The 27,254-nt window shown below is 40.2% G+C and overlaps 1 protein-coding gene across 5 annotated transcripts in view; it reads right to left on the minus strand.

Moving 5' to 3' along the window:
• Window positions 1-27,254, minus strand: part of PHKB (phosphorylase kinase regulatory subunit beta) — a 150,285-nt gene that overhangs the window by 122,198 nt on the left and 833 nt on the right. For 2 of the 5 annotated variants that reach the window (XM_063141263.1, XM_063141262.1), the window contains exons 2-5: window positions 20,693-20,782; window positions 13,630-13,644; window positions 5,978-6,067; window positions 1,709-1,847 (exon numbers count right to left, since the gene is read on the minus strand). In XM_063141263.1, coding sequence (XP_062997333.1) covers window positions 1,709-1,847; window positions 5,978-6,067; window positions 13,630-13,644; window positions 20,693-20,747 — 299 coding nt within the window. In that variant the 5' untranslated portion in view covers window positions 20,748-20,782. Of the gene's footprint in view, window positions 1-1,708; window positions 1,848-5,977; window positions 6,068-13,629; window positions 13,645-20,692; window positions 20,788-27,254 lie in introns of all 5 variants that reach the window. The other 3 variants (XM_063141264.1, XM_063141266.1, XM_063141265.1) reach the window with 3 other exon arrangements.

Genomic DNA, 27,254 nt, shown 5'->3' on the forward strand with positions numbered 1-27,254 from the left:
AATAAAGGACACAAATAAGCTACAGAAAGAGTTCTGGGCAAATTCTATGGAAGATTCAGACAAATTGGAACGGGTTCAGGGAAGAACAAAGGTGATCAGAGGACTAGAAACTAAATCCTATGAGGAAAGATTGAAGGAACTGGATACATTTAGTGTGGAGAAGAGAAGATTGAGGGGTGTAGGATAGCGCTTTTCAAGGACTGAAACAGTTCTCACACAGAAGAGGGCTGCAACTTGTTCCCTATCATCCAAGACTGTAGGACACAAAATAACAAGCTTAATTTACAGGAAGGCAGATTTCAGATGAACATCAAGAAAAACTTCCTAACAATTAGAGCAGTCAGACAATGGAACCAACTGCCTAGAGAGGTGGTGAGCTCTCTGTTGCTGGAGGTATTCATGCAAAGACTGGACAGCCATAGGCCAAGGATGCTTTCAACTGAATTCCTGCACAGGGCAGAGGGTTGGACTCGATGGCCACAATAGCCCCTCCCAACTCTATGATTCTATGATGGGTGCTGGACCTCTTTGAGTCCTCTGACTTTGGTACCTACCTGAGGCCAAGGCAGCTTCAGAGGTTTTAGTTGGAAGGCAAGGTAATGCAATTGGCTAAATATTTTGGTGGTGGTGGGCTGGGGAAGCAGGCATCTGCATAGCAAACCATGCAGATTTGCACTTTGATAAGTATAACACTCGATATGTGATGTGAGATAACAGAAAATTAGGGCCAGGAGTAATTGCAGGATCCAATAATCGCACCTCTTGAGGCTACCCAAACTAGGCTTCCCCTAGAAACCAGCCAGAAGACAGCAAACTGAAGACTTGCTTCTATTTTGTAAGTCTAAAGTTCGTTGCCCACCTTTGCAATAACTCTTGGGGTTATAAACCTCAGCATACAATAAAAGCCATCTTAAGACCATTTACTCAGTATGATATTTTGAAAAACAACAACAAAAAACTTAGTTAGTTTAGGACTTAATTACTACTGGAGATTTAATTTCATGGTATTCTTGAATCAGAATCTCTTTCTCTCCAATTCTGGCTGCCATCACTCAGTGTGTCTTTTCTTAAGCCATTTGCTTTCAATATTTAGCATTTTGCTGTTCACTAGGGACATTAATATTAGTAGTATCTTATCCCTACCAAACATAATCCTTAATCACACGCTGTATCAGAAAACTGGTAAACTGTCCAGAGAACTTTATGTTATGGAATGGCATACAAATGTCATAAACAAATAAATAATGCTGGCATGTTAAAATGGTGCATAATCCACCAACATTTGTACAGGAGAGTGCACTCCCTGGAAGGCAAGTGGGATGAGCTATAAGCACACGCCTTCTCAAGCAGTGATGAAACTGTGGAAAACTGGAGGAAGGCACAGACGGCATTATAATAATCAGCGTCTAGAGACATTTCACATGCAAGAATGGAAGATGAACAAACGAGCAAACTAAAAGAAAATCTATCTTCCAACCTTGAAATAAGTTACTTGCCTGGTAATTTGCCACAGAAAGTATTACCTTTAAGCAGCTAGGCAAGTAAGCTTTCTTTTATTTATTGGAAATTATTATAATTATCAGGCTCTCTTTAAGGGTGGAACCCTCCCATACATTGTTTGGTTTGGCTAATATGGGACTAGGCAAGCAGGCAGTTTTGCGGACTTAACTTAATTGTATTCAACGCAAACAGAAATCAATCCATTTACCTGTACGCAAGTGCCAGCGCCCATGCGCATGCAGCACAATACAGACTGTCGTGTACTTTTGCCCGTTGGTTTTCGCCAAATGTTTTTGTGGGAAAGAGACCGGTGGTTGGACTTTGGAAAAGTAACACCGTTGATTTGACTGTCAAGAGAAGCAAAACAAAAACCAATCTCAATTTCTCTTTAAAAGAAACATACTTTTTTTCTTCAACAAATGAAAACAGCACTTTAAAAAGAAAGAATACAAGTGAGGATGAAGAAGAAACAGTTAGTGATGGAACATGGAAGGGAAACACAGATAAAAAAGGTATATAGGGTTTTTTTTACTGTTTCCCTATATCTCTTGGTCGTTTTTTCTTCCTGCCTTTTTTCTTCAGAATCCCTGACAACATTTTTGGCTGCAGTTTGCCTATGCTACAAAAAGTAATTTAACTGTTATAGTTTCTTCAAGGAACCCTGAGGACAGTCGTTCTTTGAGACAGCTAGCGAGTGCATCACCGAATTTTCAGTCCCTGAACAAAACCACAAATTCCCAGTTCCTTTGTAACTATGGATGGAAACACCTGACAGGACATGAAACCTTCCTTGCCATTTGAACAAGGTTACAGAGAGTCTATAGAAATGATTGTGCTAAGTGAGGGTGATGTCTTTCACCCTGAGGTAGCTTGCTCATCCTGCCATGTGGTAACGCAACGTTTTATCACGTATCAGGTGCAGAGCTGTAGTTAAAAAGAAATGGCTACCCTCTATCACTTTTTCATCAATTTTTGTTTCCAGTTTAGATGTGGTCTTATAGCTGTATCCAATGTTAGTCCTACTTAAAGGAGACCCATTGAAACAAATAGGACTTAGGTTATTCATGACTACTAATCTAATTTATTTCAGTAGTTCTACTCTAAAGTCACAATCCTATCCATGTTTAGATGGGAAAAAATGTCCTCCAGTCTTAGCATTCCCCAGCCAGTTAGGACAGTGGTTCCCAATTGGGGGTCTGTGGACCCCAGGGGGTCCACATAACCCACCCAGGGGGTCCATGGCACCACTCACATATTCACCATTCATTTCTGGAGTCCACTGATGACGAATTCCTACCAGAAGTAAACTATAACGTCACTGAGCACCTGCGTGATTTAGCCACTAGCTTTCAGAGATTACTTCCCTGCACCTAATCCTGAAAACACATGGAGAAGGAATCCTTTTGAATGAGGTGATGTACAACTAACAACTCTATCTGCGGAAGAGCAAGATGCACTTGTTGACATGACTTGTGATGGTTCATTGAAATCATTTTTCAAAGAATATAGACTGGACCAATTCTGGGTGAAGGTTTTTCCTGCTTATAAGAAGTTAGGTGAAAAAGCTTTGAAACATCTAGTTACCTTTTGTTCCACATATCTTTGTGAACAAACTTTTTCAACATTTTGTTATATGAAGAACTAGCATAGAAATCGGCTCAATGTTGATCCAGATTTGAGATTAAAAGTAGGAAATATTGAACTGGATGTGGAAGGGATTGTTCGGGACAAAAAGAGGCATGATTTCTCCCATCACATTTAGGTTTAGTAGCTGCTAGACAAGTCATAATTTGTCCAATTGTAAACTAGATATTAGTAAAGTTAAATTCATCTTTATATTCCTATCTAAATCACTGTCATTTTTGCGTGGTAATAACACAAATTTTATGGTCTGTTTTTTTACCTAAAATCCTTTGCTTATTAGGGGCTACCACTTATTTTCTCCAAAAAATTGCTTCGTACAGGTAACTACTATAGAGATAACATTTTTTTTCAAAAGTTAGGGGGTCCATGGCTTGGCATTTGAAAAACAAGGGGTCCACAGTACTTAGCTAATTGGGAACCGCTGAGTTAGGAGGTGCTAGGACTTTATTTGGTCTAAATATACATAGGATTGCGCCATTAGTGGGACTAATGTGGAATAAATCCCATAGTCACCTTTTCAGCTCTCTCCGATTATATTCTTTCATGTGTTTAATGGTTTATGCTATTAAATAATGTCATGTGTGGATCAGTTTTGGCACCCAAAACAACCCAAGGAGGAAATATTGAAGCAATTTCATTCTTGGTGAAAGCTACTTTATTATTATGATTATTTATTTATATAGCACCATACTTATGATTCAGTTATTATTTCTTGTCAAAAATTAATTTTTTTGTTCATGGGAAGTTTACAATCGTATAGCACCTTACAATGATATTTTTGTTCAGTATTTATATAAAACAATGAGAATTCTATAAAATGATGAGATGAGAATTGGCAGTTTCAATGACTCCTGAGGAGATTCTATCCACTGTATTTAAAGTTAATTTAATCTCAGCCAGAAGTTCCAGCAACAGACCAATACAACTTTAGAAAGTAATTTTATAACTTCTATACTGGAAGAAAATAATAATGGTGAAGTAATAATAAAGGTGAGGTATTATTTAATGCAACGAATTACAAAAAGGACCAGATTCCACCTCAGAAAGAGTTGTGGAGGGAGGTTTCTTTGAGTATTTCTCTCACATTTCTTTGGAACAAAGCCCTTACGCTCCCCTTTCCCGGTGATCCTTGGCGACATTTCCCAGAAACCACTGCATGTGTTTCATTCCCAGTGGATAACTCCATGCCTCTCAGGTATGGTATGTTTTATGTTTCTGATGGTTCGGCTATGGGGCGGTATATAAATGTAATAAATGAAATGAAATGTCAAAGTAGCTGAAACTGGCAGCAGCAAAATCATGGTAGCTGGCAGTCATGCCAGCTTTCGGAAAAGAAGTGTAAGTGGAATAACTAATTGAAGATGCTGTCCACCACTTAAGCTGTGATCATAACAAATGCATAACACAATAATGTAGCACGTCAATTCTTATAATAAATTTTCTTCTCTCTTTATCTGAATTGTCATCATGTAAAATGATCATGTAAGATGAATATTTGTTAAACAAACATACAAATGATATGCAAACTTTGCCAAGAATGTCACCCAAGTCAATGCCTGTCAGTTGAATTATCCATTTGAATATAAAATGAAGACCCTTGATGGATGCCAAAGGGAAGCACAGTTGGCCATTGCCATGTTTTAGAATTAAACTTAATGGTCAGATACTCCAATGATAAGATGAAAAAGACTCCAAAAGAGACCAAACTATGGACATCTCAACAGTTTGCCAGAACATTTATTTGACAATTAAGTTACACAAGCTGTAAGAGTGTTTCTGCCTGACTGTTTTAGGCTGTGCTGTCATTGTTGATTTTTTACTACTGAATAGTTAAGCTCACTGCTCTAGTGATGAATCACACAGCCATTACCTGGCTGGATTCAAACAAATGGGCAGACACTTACTGCTTGAAGACACAACACTTTTAAACAGGCCATATGGCTCATGGTTGGTTTCTTGATTTGAAAGATAATGAGATAAAACAACTACATGTCCATGAATTCCAGCAATGTTCAGTGCCATCTGAAAACAATCTAGTTACATGTTACTTTGGACTGAATATGTGAAAACAAAAGAGCAGTATCACATAATGAATACCTGGACATCTTATGATCCCAATTATATGACATTATTATTATTATTATTATTATTTATTTATATAGCACCATCAATGTACATGGTGCTGTACAGAGTAAAACAGTAAATAGCAAGACCCTGCCGCATAGGCTTACATTCTAAAAAGAACATGCGATTATTTGTTTTTGTTTTTTTCTTATTTAATTATCCCACATTTTAAAAAAAAAACAATTTCAAAGTGGCTAATAGAAAAATAGAAGAAAAATACCAAAGAAATAAAAAAGCAGCATAAATAGTCAACAAGAAAACGTGCTTGCCCCTCCCCAGCAATATAGCAGCAGAGACAAAACCCCATAGCTAGGCCAGATGTCTTCCACAAAAGCCTCTTGAAACAGCCCAGTCTCAACAAGAGGGTGAAATGAAAGTTAAAAAGGGGGGCAGGCAGGACACTCTGGGGAGGGTATTTCACAATGTTGGCATCACAACTGAAAAGTCCTGCTTCTTATACTCACCCACCACAACTGAAGTTGATGCAAGAACTCAGAGCAGGACCTATGACATTGACCCGAGTGAACAGACAGAAATATACAAAAGGAGATACCCAACTCAAAACTATTTGGGCTTGAAAGGACCAGCATGATTTTTCAACAGACTGATGGAAACCCACAGGACTACATACAAAAGTAATTATTTGTTGTTTAAAAACCACACATATACACGCATACTACCAGAACAATTTGCCTCTCGTTTGACTTACCTATTCGGTAGTAATGATCCAGTTTATCCCATACATTTTCTCCATCTGGCCTTGGAAGATTAATGCTTTTAAGGGGTTCATACACAGAGCCTAAAGAAAAAGAGTTTTGAGGTCTTGATTACAACCACAGCAATAACAATGAATTAGAACTACAGCCCTCATAAAGATTTTAAGGATACCCTTTTATATATTAATTTCCAGTATTTATACCCTGCCTTTCAAACAAATACCCAAAGATAAAAATAAAACAATAAAACCAGCAACGATCTTTAACAACATGAGCAGAACAAAAACTAGCAGAAGCATAAAACAACCTAAGAATGGTAAATTTACAAAAAGCTCACTGAAATAGAACCGTGTTTGCCATCTATCTAAAAGCAAGCAGGGAAGGGGCCAGGCAAACCTTCATTTGGGAGGCACTTCCAGACCTTGGGCACCACAGCTGACGAGGCCTCATTCAGTGTGAGAGGAGAAATCCTGAAGCAGAGGCTAACATGGATTTAGTACTTTATCTAAGAACTCCAGAAAAAGCTTGATTCTCACTCACTCCCGAGATATCAAAATAGTGAGGGCACTTCCACAACAGACAGAAAGCTAAAAGTTATTACACAAAGAGTCCAAGATACCTTGATAATTAAAAAAAAACCACACACCTGAAAACAGCATGTTTACGTCCAATGTACAAATATTTCAGCACTCCTCATAATAGCCAGTACACCAAGTAAAAGCAAACTAAGCTAAACAGCAATGAAACAGAATGGTGTGTGGGACTCTCCTATTCTCAGATGTGAACTAGCATTGTATTGGGAGAAAGGGGGATTTACAGCAGCAGCCAGAGCTGATGTTATGCTTCCAGAATGCAACCTATAACCATTAACTAGTTTACAATATTTTTCTTCTATAATCAGATTTTTACCAGTGGAATAACCAAATTATGTGGATAAACAGAACAGCTACCTGCAGAACTTTATACTGTAACACAGCTACACAGAAAAGACAGCATACATTAGAACTTTATTTCTAACATGAGTTCATTTATTATCTGAAAGCTGATTCATTCTAAGTGAGGCATATACAACCATTAAAGTTCATTTCAGAATTTTAGATAATTGTGAATAATATAGTTTCCACCTTTACCCAACCATCCTCCCCTATGTCTTTGTACTGACTGGGTTGCTCACTAAAATCTGGGGACTAATTACAAATCAGTACTGGATAGTTGTATATAAAAAATTAATCTGTTCTTTGAATAAGATATTCATAGCTCATGTATATGGGCAATAAAGATGGAAGCCTCTCTAATTAGGCTTGAGACATCGTGCTCATTTTGTCAATTGATTACATGAAGTTTGAGTAAAATATTAACAATGTAAAGTACCTAACACAAAAAGTACCCAGAACAAGCCATCGTGGAGCCCCGATCTAACGCCGAATCATTGTGCAGGATTTTGTGCATGAGTAGGCATAAACTTCAGGCTCACATGTTCCTTCATCCCCTCCTCTCGTGAACCACAAGTTCTTAACTTATTTCTCATCAAACCATAAGTTGCTGTTCCATCCAGACTCAGTAAATGGTAGTTTGTGAAAGCCATAATTTGCCCACAAACCCAGAACAAAATGTGCTCTGTGGTTGTAGCTTGTGGGCAAACCATAGTTTGTATAAACCATAGTTAGCTGGGATTAAATAGCAAACAATAGTTTGCCCAAATGACAAAAGTTTTTTAAAATGTGGCGCATGACAGAAGGAGACCACACACAGGCCTACAATTAGCATTATGCCTTAATCATGCCCATGAATAAGCTTTAAATCTATTATGTCCTTGAGCATGAAGCTGATACTGGTTTTCAAACTGTATTCCAAGGAAACTAGGACTCCATGGAAGTTTATGCTTTCTCACTGAGAAGATCCTTAATGGCAGGCAAGCTTGTCTGAAAGTCACCACTACTGCTTTTCCCTTTCAGCGCAGAACCTCGAGGAAACAGTGAGCATGTTCTAGGGTGTACTGAGTTCATTTTGGACAACAGTAAGCCCAGCAGGTATGAACAGCTCTCTGAATTAACAGACTGTGCATCCTAGAACATATCCTGGAACCTTCTACAAGGCACAGAAGTTCTTTGGCAGACAAGTAGACGAGGAAAGACTTCCCAGAAGATAAAAATATTGGAAAAATACTGATTTATAACAACAAAGAATAATGCGATACCTTAAAGACATTTTTTTTTTTTTGGTGGCATAAGCTTTTGTGGAACAAAGCCCACTTCATCAGATGCACGAAGTGGACATATCCATACACACACACACATGGGTGTATGGGTATAGCTTTACAAGCTGCCAACTTATGATAAGAATTTGTGAGTTTAGACCACAAAAGCTTGTATCACAGTAAATCTATCTTTAATACAAGGCTGTTAGTTTTGCTGAAACAGACTTAACACAGCTACCTCTTTGGAATGTAATTTTGTACCATTTCTCTTCTTTAAAATTCTATAGTATACAATTGCAGTTATTTTTAGTTAATAAAACAATTCCTGATTAAATATCCCAACAAAAATACGTTTAGCTCATGTCACTAGCCTTTTGGTAAATTCTTTTAAAATAAATAGTCATACAAAATGCAACAAAATTTTCCTTTTAAAGATATTCAATCTCTATTCTACTTGCTGGAACATTTCATTAAAATTGCAGTGCTTGAGGTCAAGAGAATGGGTGGCGTAGAGTACTGTGTTTATTTAACATGTTGATTAGGATAAAAAAAAAAGGAGCCACTAAATGTGTTTTTATTCTCATTTACAAGAAAACAGGTCAGTAATTTGCATACTGATAAATCCTGCAACATATTTAATATGAACACAACTAATTCTATTTAAAATCAACCCTGTCAGATTATGCAGTCAACGTGTATAAAAAACAGCCCCGAATACGAACAGTCATTAGAAAGAACTGGGGGTGGTGAGATTGCATAGGGGGGTGCTAAGAGGCAAGGGGGGCAGGGGGTGCTAAGAGGCAAAGGGGCAGGAGGCGGGCGCTCGAGGTGGTCTTTTCCGAGAAGCGCCTCTCCAGAAGGTCTTAAAACCCAGGGACATTTTTATGGGAGAAGGTAGTTTGGTCCCAAGCCATATAGGGAAAGAATCCACACATGTATTAATACCATTTAAAAAGAGTCCTTTAAAGGTGAATTGAAATGTTTCAAAAGCGCCAAAATGCTAATGAAGAGACATATCCTGCTTGGTGTGCCCTGCCATGCCGGCTGCAAAACAGAGGCGTTCGCTCTCTTTTCCCTCCCTCCCTCGGCAAGCCTGCGGCAGGTGATCCGGATTTTGAATAAATATTCAATTAATTGTTACTGTTTTGAATTTTATTGTTATTATCTTCCTTAGTGGGTCGTTGAAAACAGCTATTCTGAATAATGATTTTTACAGTGTAGGGTAGGGAACACTGGGCATGAGTTTGTGGAACCAAGGGGGCGGTTACCTGAAAAAGTTTGGGAACCCCTGAACTAGGGCTCCACTCCAATTCGGATTGCGAATCTGGAGCAGAGCGACCCGATCCGCCTCCCCCAAAGGCGGATCCGAATCGGGTCAGGGGAGCTGCAAATCGAGGCAAAGTGGTTCGCCTCCATCCGGAGCTCCAAATGCAGGTAAGTGGGAGGGGAGGGGGGCTCATCTGGCACCGCCGCAGTCCATACGGCAACAGCAACGGAGCCAGGTAAGGGGGGAGGGGGGCTTACCTGCATCCATCGCGGTCCGTCGCAGGCTTCAACTGAGGCCTAGGCCTCAAAACGGAAGCAGGCCTGCTTCCGCTTTGAGGCCTGGGCCTCAGTTCAAGCCTACACCGGACACAGGTAAGTGGGGGGGGGAGGGGGGCTTACCTGGCTCTGTCGCCGCAGTCTGTGCTGTGACAGCAGCGGAGCCAGGTAAGGAAGCAGGGGGAGGGGGGCTTATTTGGCCCCCATTTTGTCCCCCCTTCCTCACTTACCTGCCTCCACCATCCACCGCGGAGGCAAGTAAGTAGGGAAGGGGGGAGGAAATCTCAATGCATCCCTCCGGATCTTGCTCCGCAGAGCGGAGTGGGGGAGGGTCGGATCAACTAAAGCGGTTCGGGCCTGATCCGAAATTTCCGTATCAGGCCACGAAGCGGTTCGAGGGGTCCGTGCGCAGCCCTAGAAAGAACTACAAAATATGCTCTGTAAGGTTTCATCAGCAAAATAAAGGTAGGACAATTGTTACAAGCACTTTCATCTGCTAAGGAAAGTATTGTTCAATACCCCATGTAGCCTAGCCACATAAATAAAATCTAATAACAACTATTATTTTATGTGCAATGGAATCGGGAACCAAAATCAAGGCATGCTTTAAGATTCAAGGTTGCACTTGATTCAGTTCAAAATGAGCTGAAACTAATTCTACAAGATATATTGGAAATTAGCCCTGCATTTTCAAGTCTTTGATGAATCGAATTTGATGACTCCTCGCTGCTTCCTCCACTTTCAAAGAAAATTGAATTCTTTTAGCTTGGAACATCACCTTCCATTTTCATAGTAACTTATGAGGATTTGTGGAAGAAAAGAGGTATTGATAGAAGCCACTTATTTGTATTAATTTATTAAAATGTGTTTGCTTTGTTCAGCCCTTGATCACACAAGTTGAGTGAGGACCTCTTCAGACATCAGAGATTCCAACATAAAAAGTGATTCCACATAAGAAACCCCAAGAAACCTGCAGTTAAGCACATGAAAACAGCTTGTACACATACTGGAAAGCCATATTTGTACAAGTGTAATCATCACACACATATGGATCTGAAGTAGTTTCCATTTTGTTTCCAGGTATAAGCCAAGTTGTTGACTGTTATCTACAAAAAGGATCACAGTGTAAGACGGTACTTTCTTCTTACTTGCATGTACTATTCTTAACAGTTTTGCTTGCAAAGCATAACTTTGGCATTTTCCCCCTATTGAGGCTCAACACCTTTACAACTCAATGTCTGTCCCTGTCCAAGCTTGGGCATTATTATTTTTCCTACTGAGGATTGACACCTTTACAGCTCCATGCCTTTCCAGTCCGTTATTGAAGATCCAATTCATTTGAAGATCATTAGAGCATAGCCAGGTACCTGCCAAAGAGCCATACCTTAGTAGTGGCCCACACCTCAGCAAGGGTCCACTGACAAGAGTCCCCTGGACTTGCTCCTCCCCATCACCATTGCAACCTGACTGTTCACCTGCATCTTACACTGGCTCAGAACTTTGTGAAGGTGTGAAGGAGGAGCAGGAGATCCCTTTGCCTTCTTGCTCACGGGTTCTCTGCCAGCCAAATAAACAAGTAGTAGTAATGATGAGAAAGAGGATGAGGAACAATACCAGCTGTTGACAATGATGGTGAGAAGGTCGACTCACTGAGGAAAGGGGCCCATTGAGGGCGTCTTACCCAAGGGCTCTCCAAAAACTGTGGAGCTAGAATTTAGCTAATTCAACCTGATGTATTAGGCTTAGATACCTCTGGCTGTAGAGGCATTCAAGAGGCAGCTGAACAACCATCTGTCAATATGTTTTAAGGTGGATTCCTGCATTGAGCAGGGGGCTGGTCTCGATGGCCTTATAGGCCCCTTCTAACTCTACTATTCTATGATTTTTATGCATGTGTTAATTGTGCATGTATTCACAGACCTAGAGCTCCAGGCAACTTTTAGAAATAAAATGGCATGAATGAATGCTTCCCTCATTTAAGACTGACAGGACACATAAGAATGCCAGTAAATGTAATATTCACCTTCCTATCTGCACTTACGAACCAATCATCAAAGCAATTCTAAGTACTGAGCTGATACCAGCCAACACAACACACCCTTTTTTCAAAATACAGGGATACTATTAGATTCATTATATTTCTCTCCAAAACATAACAAAATAAATTAAGATTGAGACAACCTAAGATCAGTAGCAGCAGGGCAGTTGCTTTTTACACTGAAAGTTTTCAGTTATTTCACATTCATATTTCAACACTACCTTATGTCCACACAAGGAGCAAAAGATAGGGTGTCTTTTCCTTCTGCCCTGAAAATCCCAACTAGGGGCTAGTTTCCTCCATGAGGGATCTCATCTCACTGGCTTATTTGGTTCAGCCTTCTCTTCTCTCACCACTGTTGGGGCTTATGTCTGTTCACTGCTCTCTGCTGCCACTGATCCACGAGGGCAGCACACAAACAGTCCGCCCATGATATTTGGTAGGGGAGATGGCTTCAATCAAACATTTTCATGCATACTTAAAGCTCCCTTTCATTTATAGAGACTCACTCCTGCCCTATCCTGTCACCCTTTTGCCACCCAGCACAAGTACACACAACACCCCCACGAAACAGGAAATAATGTCATTCTGGGTCAAAAGGTAAGAATAGACAGACTCTGTTGAAAGCACTGCATCTTGCTACAAAACTGATGGTTTAAAATGCAAAAGCAGTTTTGGAAAACACTTAGTTCCCCACCCCCCAGGTTTAAGGAGTACATTAAATACCTATAATGAATCTCAAATTAACAGTTTCAAGGAAGCTCCTTCCTTACCTCTTGCCATTTTGTTGCACAGGATCTACTATTACCATCTAAGCCTTAATAGTATATCAATGGAAACGTGCATGACATTAACTCTCGCTGTCCCTCAGAATACTCCCAAAGCAAGCTTGGGCCAGCCAAGTTACATAATTGGAAACACACATATGAAATGTCGTACTTTAAAGAAGCAGGTTAGCAAGAGGAAAAATAACATCAGACACATTTATGAAAAACTGGTTGGACTTTTTCACATTTATTAATATGAATCCTGGCGAACCTAGACCCCCAATGACTCAGGAATCCTTTGGGTCAGAGGTCCTAACTTAACCTGCATCTTTTTCTGTACCAAGTGCTTATTGAAGGAATGAACACCCACGCTTTTTTATAGTGGTGCTGTGGGAACATCTATATTGTTGTTGAGTGTTTTCTTTTACTCTGTGTATTTATTGTATTTGTCCTTACTTGAAAATCAATAAAAATAGTATTAAAAAGAAGAAGAAAAACCATCAAATGTATTTGATACTAAGTTCCTAACTGTGAGCTGACCGATCCCACATGTGTTTCAAAATTATCTTCTTGCTTCTAAACAAATATTTAATGTTATTTTTCCAAAGCCCATAATATTAGGGGAAGTGTGGCAACTAAATTGCACTGTAAGGTAACAGCTATTAACCTTGAATCACAAGTGTGGCTATTAATGTTGTTGAATCACATTTATGAATTTGCAAAGATAGTTGAGGAAGTTGATTACGACTTTTCAGTGCAGAAGTCACCAAGATAAGAACATGAAGTTAGGATGGTATATATTATAAAATGCCTGTTTCAGATGGCAGCAAGTACTTATGTTAATATATGCAATAAGAACAATGATTGTGTATTTATTCTAAAACCAGTTTTTTTTAAAAAAAAAAAAACATCAGCAACTACAGACATTAATATAACTTGTAATGCAACATTAGTAGTACTTCAGAGAGAAGTGTTGTTCCATTTCCAAAGAATGGCATTGGCAGACAACCGAATAAGCAGTCCTAATGCAAGGAAATCTATGAATGATACAGTAGAATAAATTACAAAAAGATATGTTGGCCTTGTAAAACATACACTTACCAGGAAATCTGCCATCTGCAGCCAACAAAGAAATAAAACATCTGTTGTTAAAATCAAAGCAATGCCTCTGTTTTTTTTTATATTAAGGATAGCAAATTATCAGGCAGGCAAAGCAGCCCTTCATATATTTATTGAATAAATCTAATTCCTCTAATCCACATGACACTAGCGCATAGCCTACAAGGATCTACTGGTCTCTGCAGCATATGTTGAGAATTGTGGGCTTATCTATGGCAGTCTGAGGAAGAAACCATTATCAGTAAAAAATAATAATAAAACAAGTGCCATGTAGTACCAACTATTCCCAGGTACGACTTCTCACACATCCAGCTCCGCAGAAATGGTAAACTTCCCCTCATTAACTCAGCTAAAAAATCTTGTTGATATAAACTAAGGGACAGATGCAGCTTCAGTGGTGGAACCATTACAAGGCAATTTTATTTTTGGCACAGTGACCATTTATTCATGCAAATGCCTCAAAAGTTTACAAACAAGCCGAAAGATCACTATTTATAATCTCACACAATTCATTAGAAATGTGGGGTGCAAAATGAAATGAAATATTAAAACTTCTTTAGAACAGGACAAAATTTCACAAAAACATTGCATCATGGTTTAGCACTGTCATGGGCTGAGCCCATGGTTCCTTTAAGAGAACATCTTTTGCTTCATCCCAGGGAGAGGGGTTTTGTGTCTGAAAAGGGAGTAGCAAGTGAAATGCTAAGGCCGCGCTGGGTGAGATGAGCCTGGCATCTGATAACGCCTCCCCAGGCTGGTACCAGGGGGTGGAAGTAACAAGTTGCAGCTGTGCAATGTCTGGGAGCATTCCCCCCTCCCTTCAGGAGAGGTGTGGGTTGCTATGGGGTTTCTATTGGTCAGGGTGGGTCTGGTGACAAGGGGGTCCCAGAAAGGGATAAAAGGCTTAGGCACCTAAGGGTCCGGTCTCTTCCCTGTGGGTGTCACGAGTCCAGTGTGTGTGTGGTGAGTCAGAGTATCCAGGCCGGGCCGGCTGGATGGTGGAGGCTCCACGTGGCCGCTGAAGGAAGGAGTCTTAATATGAGTGGCGTAAAGCCAAGTCGGAGTGAGCAAGAGGTTGAGTCGCAGAGTTATATGTTTGGTTTGTTTTAGTTTCAGTTTGGGTACAATTGGGCAAGGGACCTTGCCAGAGTTACGGCTGGTGGGAGGTAAAAGTGGGGAGTGAGTGTGAATTCTATTAGGCTTGAGCGTGTAAAGGGGGACGATAAGGTATTAGTCTCTGCTGTCCTAAGTGTGTCATTCCTTTGTCTATGTTTCCCCCCAAAACCTCTTAAGTGTTTACTTTAATGTGTGGACCCTTATAAAAGTGTGTAGTTTGAAGAATAAAAGTGTTTGGTCCCTATTTCTGGAGTGTGGCGTTGTTTCCTTGAGAAGCTAGACTACAAAGGGTTAACAAGCAGCAGTGAAGGGGTGTGTGCCTGGGCTGGCTGAGTCAGGGCCCCCTTCTCCGGCCGGGGAATCGCTGAGTCAAACAGAGCGATTCTATCACAAGCACTACTTGCAAGAGCAGACAGGAGTCCAAACAAAGCCTCGGCCTTGCACATTCCCTCCTTGCACATTCCATGCTCTCGCATGGCCAGGAAGTGGATTAAACCAGAATTCCATTTAACTTTAGCAGGTTCCTGGCTTGTTGTTACATGCAAACCACTCCCGTTAATTGCTAAACAGGTCAACTACAAACCATGGCTTGTTTAACAAACTAAGGTTTGATTTAAGCCACAATTCCTGGTTCATACTTCACTATAAGCCAAGAATCTGGTAAAGCAACAGCGGATTCTGGTTAATGTGCGTTAAACATTATTGTTCTATATCCTTAACTTTTTGTTTGGTATTCACATTTACTATTTCAGCTATTTTAATTCAATCAGCCAGGGATACTGAAGTTGTTAACCAGTAACAGGAGTCAATGGAACGAGAGCCAGGAACCCTTGGCTGAGTGTATCGCTGCCCTGTGTGGTGAGCCCCCAGAGCTGCAGCTTGGACCATTTTCCTGGGCAGTGAAGTGTCCTCAGGTTGCCCATACAGATTCGTCCTTGGATCTTCGTAGACAGGAAGGGCTAGAAAGGACCATCTGTTTGTATTGGAACTTTGCATAAGCAACAACCATCTACTTGCTTTGTCCCTCGACTCAGACTTCTGGAAAGATCCCTCAAGTCTGACCCCAGGTATGACTTCTTTCTGACAGCTCTCTCTGACTCAACCCTAATTGCCAGGCACTTTTATCTCAATCAAAATCTCCCAAAGTTGTGTTCACACATGCAGGGAGTCCCAGAATCCTGTAATCACACACCCCATACTATTCCTCTTCTTTAAATACCTAACTTTCATGGCTGATCTACTTTTTCTGCTTGATTGTGCAGTGAACCCTGTGTTTATGACAAGCAATTGTGAATGATTGGTCCTTTGGAGATACCTACCACTGTTTGCAGTGTTAGCTAGCCAAAGGTGCCATTAAAGTTAATGATCCTTTTAAGCCAGTTCAAGCTCATCCTCATCCTGGATCATGTAAACAAATCCAAGGTTAAAACAAGTTAGTGAGATGTTTCAGAATAGGTGATGCAGCTGCCTAATGACTTCCAAAGTGAGAAGGAAATGGGAACAACATTTGAATTTAAAAATGGCATATACAAATCTCTTCATAAGTAAGCAGATGTGAAAAGCAATTATATCTGTCAGTCCAACAGAACACAAATCCACTTCTCTCATGCCTCATGATTTCTCGTTTTGCTCAAAAGTGTTCTAAATGGGCAAAATATGTTGCTGCCATCAAACAGCTTAAATTCTCTGCCTAACAAATCCTGTGTTAAAATTGTGCTTAATCAGTATTGCAATCTATTCCATAGCAACAAATGCATGCTATAAACATAGGATTATAGCTTCACTACAAAATCAAGCAGAAAAAGATATGCATTAATATCTTTCAGAGAGTATCTTGATGATAAACAAAGGAAAGCATATAATGAAAAAACAGTGTTTTGCTACAGAGCAATATGTGTTTCGCCCACCCCATTCCAAGCGTTCTGGCATTGTGAAAAAACTATTATTATTATTTTAAAAAACATGTCTAAGTGTTCCCAAATTATAAAACCTAAAATATGCTGAAAATTGTATTCTTGAAAGGGTTCTGTGTTTATTTAAAATATCAAGACGTTTTAAAAACACTATTTGGTATCAAAGAATGATGAAACAGGATGGATTACTAGTTGTCACATTCTAGAAATATTATTTTACATTAAGAAGCATTTAGGCATTGACATGGTGTGCTCTGTATTTTAATAGAGCAAGCATTAATGCACAATACAATATTCACTGTTCAGTCTGTGTACAGCCTAAGCCATTTATACAGCATCAATAATGCTGAATGGCCTTGTGTAGCAGTTCCACGCTACACAAGAAGAGCCTTTCATATTGCCTTTTCAGACTATTCGTTGCAATTTCTGCTTGGACAACAGGAGGCAAAAATACATTCTAGAAACAACACTAGAAAAACATTGATAATTTCAGCCAAAACCTATGCTTCATGTTGTATGATCCTAGTGCCAGATTGGGTCCATACACCTAGTGCAGGTGTGAAGCTGTCTCACCAGAAAGTGTAGTGCAAAGGTACAGAAGTCTGTTGAGAGGAAGTGTTGAGGTGCAGAAGTGTCACTATAACAGAAAAAGTGTTTGTGGGGTAACAGTTATAGCAGAGGGTAGGAATAGGATACATGACACTTTATGATCTTATTCAGCTGCTGTGCTGGCACAAATGTCTCAGTGACTGCAAGAAGCCCTAGACAGTGCCCTTGCTCCAGCTGGGACATGACCCTAGATGAAACATGCACATACCACAGAAGGGTGAAGTTCAAATGAGAGAGATCAAATGGCTGTAAGAGATGTCAAAGAAAAACAAAGGAGAGAAAAAAAGACTATGCTTCTTATTCGTAATGCTTTGGCTATGTTCCTCTACGGACAGAAACAGACTAAGGCAGATGGAAGTTAATAATCTCAAATAGATACTCAAAAGAGGATGAATGAAATAGTATTGTTTCGGTGGCTTATAAGAAGGTGATGCTACTAAAACAAGAAAGAGTTAAAACACTGCAAATGGCGCCCGTGAATGGGTCCCCAATTTATTTATTTATATCCGTTTTTAATATACATATAAGGATTTCTGTGAAATGCATACAGCTTTCTAGCAAATATACATTGGTTTCAACAAAAGTAGCCCAAATATCCAAATAAGTATTCATTTGAAGGTGGCATCAATATTCCACCCATTCAAATATTGAATTCATTTTAAGGTCCTCAATACATTGCATTGTAAGAGGTGAGTGTTTAACCTTCCAATGCTGTAATGTAATATCAGTCTTTGAGCTGTCAAAAGGGTGCACAGAATCCATTTACACTAACCATTTGTTAATTTCCATGAAGCAGGTAAATAATTTAAAAGAGCGTGTACATCACTGGATATTAAAAACTGCTCCAGTACAAAAAAATATCTATGTAATAACCTCCTCCCCAAAAGAAGCAACTACTTGATATTGCCAAAACATATGTTTAAAAGAAGCATTAACTGTATTGCACTACCAGCAATTAGCCAAATTAGATAAACCTTTATTAAAGAGACATTGCAGTCAGGGCCGGTGCCAGACTATTTTGCGCCCTAGGCAATGTGAGCTACTTTCACCCCCACCCCACCCCCCAAAACGCCAACTTTTATTTTTAAGAACATATGTTACCTGGAAAAAATAAGAAGCACAAAACTTGAAACTGCTAAATTTATTTTAAAGTGCAAGAAATACGCCATGCCAATTATAGCAAACAAATTGGAAAGGAATGTCGATGGGTCTAAAATGCATTATTTAATAGGAATATCACCTCCAAATCATCCCCCTCCCCAACTCACACACACACGCGCACACACTCTCAGCATTCACTCACGCCAAACAAACACACGCATGAACACATGCATTCACTCAAAGACCCCATGATCCACCCCATTCACCCATACATTCTCTCTCTCTCTCTCTCTCTCTCTCTCTCTTCCAGGCGCATTCCGGAAGTCTGAACGTGGAGCCGCCCCACCCCCACCCCCACCCCAGCGTCCCTGGCTTGCTTCGACTGGGCGGGCGCGGGGCATCATCTCGCCCGCCCAGTCCCAGCTGAATCCTCGGGCCGGACCGGCTCACAGCCAACGCGCATGAGTGCTGCTCTGAGCTTGGCGCTCTAGGCAGCCGCCTGAGTGGCCTCTATGGTAGCACCGGCCCTGATTGCAGTGTCAAATAGACACAAGACAAACATTTTTGCTAAATAAGGTACAGCTAAGACCCCTTCTTGTAATCTTCCCAACGGCACCTAGCTGTCCACAGTGGGAAACATAATGCTGGACTAGATAGACCTTTGGTCTGATCCAGCAGGGATCTTACGGTCTAAATCCACAAAATAATTTCCAGCAAGACATACGAGCATATAATAAGAAATATTATTAGATTGCTGATTATGCCATTCTAAAAGTTCACAGATGATTAAGAACTTATGCTGCTTGTGTAATGTGCCCACACAAACAAGATAGCAGCTAAGCCATACTGCAAAAAAAAAAAAAGCACATTAGCGTGACTTCCTTTTTTCCTTCAGGTTTTTATAAAAGCTCAGACACTGCTGTAATAACAGCGCACACATTTCTATAGTCAATAGCCCTACATCCCCACATACTTCTGACTTGATGGGAGCCTCTGAAGTGACCCCGTGTGCTCTGGCTGCTTTGTGCTCTGGCTGCTTCAGGTGATTATGTCTAACAATGCAGTAGCAATAACACCATTTTCCTCTCTCTTTGAAAGAGAAAATTTATTGGGCATGCCAAGAAGGATAAAGAGTCAAACATTCTTATTTCTGAAACCCATACATTTCAAATGTAGCTAGATAGCTTCATGTATTAATCCTTTGACAGTTTGCTTTACCATTGTTAAAAAAAAGAGATTTACAAATCTGATCAGACATTACTGCACCGATGCACCCATTCCAAACACAACCTGGCTTCAGAATACTACATGGACAACGGACTGTGCAGCATCTGCCACCCCAGCAATAAATGCTCAAAACAGTAGCAACAGCTTTCAACAAGTACCTGCAAGCCTGGAGCATCCCATTGTGGCAGTGGCGGAGAACTTCTGGTCCGTAGGCCTTAGAAGCCACAGGACTTCCCTGTCTAGCCTGCTAGCTTCTTCCCCTGCCCCTATCCCCTTTGCCATGGAAGGAAAAGCTCTTATCAGCAGCTGATTGGAAACAAGTTATTTTTCCTGCTTAGTGCTGGGAAAGGCTCCCTTTCTCAGTAAACCAGGGGCAGGGGGCACTTAACTCCGATCAGCTGCTGATGGGAAGAAGCTGCTGAGTGATTCAGCCCTGCTTCCTTCTGAGTAGACATGCTTATTTCTGAGTCGACCTGATGCTCATGCTTACTTTTGAGGAGATCTGCTTCCTACTATAAGTGGATAATCATGGAATTGGGAGGGGGAACTTTTGCTTGGGGCTCTGCTCACCACTGGAATGTGGCCCCTGAGGGCTTCTCCAAAATGGAATTCAGTCCTCGGGATAAAAAAAGGTTCGGCACCTCTGTGTTACGGGAATTAAAGAAAGGGGAACCACAGACATATGGCTCCTAGGCAGGAAGCATTGAAACTGTTTTGAACACTGGTTCTTTGGCAGCAGATGTGGTGCTACTACTTGTCCACATGGTACTCAGTTAGACCTGGGATTTCCCAGTGCTTGGCTGCTATGAAAGAGTAGCATCTGCACAACGGCGCGTGACCAGATTCCAAAAACTGAAAGCTGCTCCCAGATAGCTCAAATTGTTACCATGACACTGCTTCAATATTGACAAGCCAGTAGACATTATGGCCCCCTTTATGAAAATCATTCAAAAGCATTACATGTAATTCAAATTCAAAAGTAAATTGACAATCAGTTACACTTTTCAGACAGGGGCACACCCACATGCACAAACTTTAAAAACAAAAACAAATGACCTATAAGAGTTTAGCACACTTACCAAGCCACGTGAAAGCACGCGCAGTGGCGGTTCTGTCAGCATCCAAACTGGCCATTTCAAGCTGCTGCAGCTAATCACAAACGTCTCAGGCTAAACTACAGCAATTTTTGAAAATGTTTAGTGAGGGTTAGAGGCAATCAGGTTTAAATTAAGCAAAAGCGGTGTTAGCAGAGTTATTAACATGATGCAGTGTACAATAAAGGGGATAATTAGATTCATTATATTTTATGTTTTCCCTCTATACTGCAAAACTTGATTTTCCTATACTATAATGTTCAATAAATCTCACTGGTTGAAGTACCATTACCTACATTTACATAATGGCTGCTTACTGTTCTATAACAAGGATGTTATTTGACATTAACATTTCTTATTATACCAGATAATATTGAATATTTACAACAAAGAAGGGCAGGGGCGGGAAATCCTCTGCTCTGATGAAATAAATTCCAGGTCCAATTGAAAGGCATTCATTCTTTGGTTAATGAACCATATAATTGTTCTAAACCAAAATAGTACACACAATTACATACATTTTTTTGCAATGCAATACTGATTTTATGTGGTTCTCAAGATGTTCATTAAGGAACCCACCAATAGGTTTTTGTATTTGTTCAGACCCAATCTGTTAACACATCTTGGCCCTAGTTTACCACATTCATTATCAATGTCCTGGTTAAGTTCCAAAAAGATTTTTAAAGCCCAGTGATTATTCCCAGCTCACTTCTGGGGGAAATTAATGCTGTAAAGTTAGCTCAAGAGAAATCAACTTGGTTACAATGCCATAAGCATATAAATAAGCAATTCCCCTATTTTTTGGATGTAGAAAACGATGAAATAATTTATCTACATAATTTTGGAAAATATGGATGAGGATCTGGGAAGTGATTAATCCTCCAATGTCAGGTCCATATGGTAAATTCTTTATTGTATCATTCTCTATATACACATATGCAAGCATTCAAATTAGACAGAACTTTTCATCAGGTCAGTTACTAGTAATGAAGAGCAAGGATTAATTCTGATATTTCTAGATAACACTGGTACGTAGAAATATCTTTACTAATTACTTGATGCAACTAGATCATTTTAGATTTGCAGTATCTGTAGTAGCAACTGTTTCCTTTCCATTTTGTTTGATAAATAGCTGCACAGCTCAAAAAGTTTACATATTCTTACATTGGCAGAAGAGAGCCTGATAAAAGGTACCATGTTATTTTGAAACTGTTATATTTAGGAGGAATAAATAACAGTTCCTCCAGTATCAGAGGCAGTATGCCTATGTACACCAGTTGCTGGGGATCATGGGTGGGAAGGTGCTGTTGCACTCATGTCATGCTTGTGGATTCCTGGTCAACAGCTGGTTGACTACTGTGTGAACAGAATGCTGGACTAGAAGCTGGAGAGATCATAGGAGTTGTAGCCCAGCCCATATGGATAGCAACAGGCTGGGGAAGACTGAGCTAAGGTCTTTCCTGTTCCCATACCTGTCTGCTGAGGGTATTGCAAGAACACATCTTCAAGTCCAGAAAGAAACCAGAGCTGATCTCTGCAAAATAGCACTGCTCAATATCACAGAGATCATCTTCATGTTGTTCAGTTCATAATCACTAAACAGTAAATAGTCATTGGTGTTTCCAGATAGTAACAAACACACAGGGTTTGTTGAAAAAAAGCTTTATGTGAATAGAGCCTATGCATTGTGGAAGGACATGATTACAGCCGTGTGCTAAACTCTTTCCAAGCCCACCATGATGAATACCCATATAATAGATTTAAGGTTTGAATGGGCAAACGTGTATAAAGTTCATGTGTGGATGCCCAGTGGACTCCGAAAAAAGACACATGCACCTGGCATTCAGGAAGCCATGATCCTACTCCTCCATCACAAATAGACTCTAAATGTTTAGAACCGCACCCAAACTGTTTGTTCATTAATCAGTATTCCAAGTTTTGCTAGGATTATGAATACTTGGTGCCAAGTACCCCAGTGCATAGGTGTTTAATTAGATTACTTTCATATGGATGAAATAAATTATTTGGTCCATCTACAAGGACTGTAATAAAGCCAATACTGGCAGGACTTCAGGTTTCAGATATCATCTTAAAAATAGTACAAACACCCGTCATGTTATCAATTTCCTACTTAATACAACACCTTTAAATATGGGGAACCTTCTAAAGATGGTATTTATCTATAGAGAAAGTATTTACTAAAGGATATGCTATCCATATTTTACATTGATCAAAGTATGGGATAAGAAACCTGTACTGGGGAGGCAGGGGGAAGGAATGGGGTCATCCAATCTTTAAAAAGCACAAGCTCTCATTAGCATATGATGTTTACTGGAGCAGGAATAGTCAAATAATTTGCAGCATTAGAACACAGGATCAGAATCGTCTTTGCTATTCTTTAGAACGTATTTATTTCGGGTGCAATTCTATACATGTTTAGACAGAAGTGGCTAGCTGGGGAATGGTGGGAGTTGTAGGACTTATTGCTATCTCAATACGCATAGAATAGTGCCCTTATTTATTCACTATACCGCCCAATAGACAAGTTTTTGTGAACCGCCCAGAGAGCTTCGGCTATTGGGCGGTATAAAAATGTAATAAATAAATAAATAAATAAATAAGTCTCTTTGGGAAGTTAGAAGGGTTGTTGTTGTTTTTACTCCACTGAGGGGTTCAGAATATACTAGCTGTACCCGGCGTAACATACGCCATTGTAGCATATCTTAAAAGTTTATTAATTAAATATCATTGCAGGGGCGCGGGCTGCTTGGAGGCCGCCGATACAGAACCATCTGGCAGACCTGGGGGGCAGGGAGGTCGGGGGGAGGGGGAGCAGGTGTCCCCCTCTCCCCGGGGGTTCCTGTCAGCCTTCGGCCGCCCACCCAGCTCGCATGAGATTAGGCCGGGGCCTGGGCTCGCAGCAGGCTCGCGGCCTCCTACCCGGCCACCAAGGGCCTTGGCCATGCCTCGTTCGGGCAAGGGGCTGAGCAACCTGTATCAGCTGACGTTACACGTTGTTACTGTTGCTTAGCAACCTGTATCAGCTGAAGCCTTTACGGAAACATACCTAAGCTTATGTATAATTTATATTTGCTTTAAAATCATCTGATAGTTTTCTCCCTCACTGTTTAAAAAAAGGTTTGAAAGTGCTACAACTAAATACTAGCAAACCTTTATTTCTAACAATAAATAAGACCAAAGTACTTGTGTAGGTCATGGAGTTTGCTATTTAAAAGAATTACATTTGTTTAAACTTGATTTGGCAACATTCCTTTAAGGCAGCCAGGGCAATAGTTTATGCATCAAAACTCATACTAGTTTTAAAAAAGAGAAAATGAAAGAGTTTTGCAACTATTTTGAAGAGGCATGAAAAATATTTCAGATCTGTACATTCCAGAACAAGTTTTCTAGACAGCCTAGAGCTTCCCAACGTTTGACTGTATATACTTTAATTTACATAAATATCAAAGAGTCAACATTTGTATTGAAATAGTGAACATATCTGTATAGCTGATAGACAAAGTGCTTGCATTGGACATTTCACAAATACAGTTGTAGCACTTACAAACTTTTTGGGGCCTGGGTTAATTGAAATCAATGTTCACTTGGTCAAATTTCACAATAAAAATCTCTCTTCACAAACATACATACCATACAGAAGTTGGTTGAGGTATGTATTGTATAATCTGTGCTTATTTGTAAACATATTTTCTTAGTGAGATCTGGGTTAGGTAGAGTCTCAGAATTTAAATAAATTCCATAGGTCAAATATAACATGGGAGAGAAAGGAAAAGCTATCTGCCTTGTTGTTTACTTTTGCTTTAACACTGACTTTTTAACTATCATTTGTAGAGAGCCACTTGTAACCTATCTTATTTAATAATCTCAATTTATTAGGTAAATAAGTAAAGGCTCGTGTGCTCAAGTGTGTTGCAAAGGAATAGAAACTGAGGTTATAAGGGAAAACTAATGACTGTTCAAGGCTATACCATACTTGCAATTTAAGAACACATTAATGATTACTAGTTTCCCTAACGCAATGATGCATGTAGTAGGCTACTTCAGTTTACAATGTGCTTAACAGGACTTCATTTGGAAAGTGATTTGAAATTTAACTATCCAATTAAATCAAATATGTAGCACAGTTGCCGATCACTGGAGAAGGTGATTTTCCAAAATCGAGCCAAAAATAATTGTATTTATTGGCCTAAGTTGATTGTTGGTACCATCAGTGTTACATGGCAATGGGCATGAGTGGTAGAGGTAGAAAAGTTTTTTTTCCTCTACAAGAAACTACACATCTGACTCAAGACTTTGATGTGTTCTTGTAAGGCAGGGATAGGGAACTTGTAGCCCTCCAGGTGTTTTGGCCTACAGCTCCCATGATCCCTCATCATTGGTTATGGCTGATGAATGTTGTAGGCCAAAACATCTGGAAGACAACAAGCTGCCACTCCTGCTATCAAGACAAGGTATTTCCACAGAAATAAAGCAAGATGTAGCCGAACACAAACAAGCAGGCGATTATGTAAGTTACTGAGATCCAGCACACAGGCCTCTGCCATACTTTCTCTTAAGACTTTTATTAGTGATATTTATATCAGAGTCATGGGAAGAAACATAAACAAGCAACAGCAGAGTTTGCATCTTCAGTGTCAGCCAGAGCTGCTGCTGCTGCCGCCTTTTCAAATGATTTGCAAAGCTGCCAGGTGGTTCAAGCAAGACAAAAATAGCTACAAGCCAAGGCAGTGAAAGGGTTGTTGATGGGCTTGGGGAACTGAGAACAGTGGAGCATATAATGAAGGAGAGAAGAAGGGGATTGGAGAGTGACAGCAAAGTTGGGAGGCCAAATCTTAGAGGGAAATGAACACAGGGAAAATCAGATTATGAGTGACAGTGAAAAGACAATATGGGAGGTAAAGACAAGTCAGAAAAGCAGTATAGGAGGGAAGTAGAAGAGGAAGATAGCCAAGTTGGGAGAATTTTACTGCTATACTGGGTCAGGCTAAAGGTCAACCTTGTTCATTTTTCTGCCTCTGGCAGCTGTCTATCAGACACACCAAGAAATTTCACCAACAGTGCAAGATGCAAGAGCCATGCCTTGCACTCAATATCTGATCATCAGATATGTACTTGCTGAAGATAGAGGCTCCATTTTTAGCTATCATGGCTAGGGAAACTATAAGAATAGGGGGCAAGATGCCCTGGGCAAGTATAACTATGGACAATCTATGTGACCAAACAAAATAACATGATAAACAGGATTCCTTCTGCAAGAGCTGGAAAAAAACATTTAAATGTTAATGTGCCAGCTCTACACAGTTTAGGGAGGAAGCAAATATTTCCAACGGATAGGTGTGCCTGAAATCAGACAACTAGGATTTTTCCATCCCTGATTTCAGTTATGTAGAAAAAGAAGAAAGGTTTTACAGGAGTGTCTACAAGGATTTACAAATTCTTTTGTGCCAGTGCTCCTGTGTTTTTAACCTCTGCCTGACCAAAGAGGTTTACAGCATGATCCTACACATGTCTACTCAGAAGTAAACCACACCAAGTTCTTACTTCCAAATAAATGGAGATAGGAAAAATCTAACATACTAAAGGTGCAATCCTATTAGCTCATGACCATGTCAATTTCCATGGAAATCACTGCCACAAGATATGGTGACAGCCACTGACTAGAAAATTTTAAAATTAGATTAGACCAATTCATGGATGATAGGTCTATGAACAACTTTATGAACACAAGAAATCTTTATGTTCATAGGCTGTATACTACTGGAGTGGGGGAGAGCTATTGCCTTTGTGACTTGCTTTTGGGCTTCCTAGGTACATTTGGCTGGCCATTGTATGAAATAAGATGCGGGACTAAGCAGACCCTTGCAGCCCAACTCTGTGCATGTTTACAGAATAGCCAGTCCCTGGGAGTTCAAGGAGGCTTACTCCATTGTAAGTCTGTACAGCATATAGCAATCATGCAGAACAATACTTAGAAGTAAGTCCCACTGAGATAACAAGATCCACTCCCCAGAAAGGTTAATCCACACCCTAATCCACACTGGCTGAGTTCAGACAACATGCTAATCAACAGTTGTTTCCCACGGTTACTATCCCACCCCCCAGTTGATTAGTGTGTCGTCCAAACTCAGCCACTGACTTTGCAGGAAGACTGTACTGGATTTACCTATGGGTAAACACACATACAATTGGGCTGCACATGTTAACCATAATCTGATTCAGCTGGCCTCTTCTTAGGCTAGGTGGAAGGCTATGCTCAGTGGTAGAAGGTTCCAGGTTCAATCCTCTGCATGGTAGGGCTATGAAAGACCCTTGCCTGAAATTCTGGAAAGTTACTGCCAGTCAGTATAGTGTAGACTGGATGGCCGGTGGATCTCCAGATGTTGAACTCTACATCCAGTCAGTCCTAGCTGGCATAGCCAATGACCAGGGATCATGGGATTTGCAATCAAACACCACCCAGAGTGCCACAGTTTGCACACCCTTGCGTAGATAATCCTAAAGTTTGACGAGGGGCTGTAGCTCGGTG

This window comes from Elgaria multicarinata, chromosome 14 (genome assembly GCF_023053635.1).
Source record: "Elgaria multicarinata webbii isolate HBS135686 ecotype San Diego chromosome 14, rElgMul1.1.pri, whole genome shotgun sequence".
NCBI classification, from domain to species: domain Eukaryota; kingdom Metazoa; phylum Chordata; class Lepidosauria; order Squamata; family Anguidae; genus Elgaria; species Elgaria multicarinata.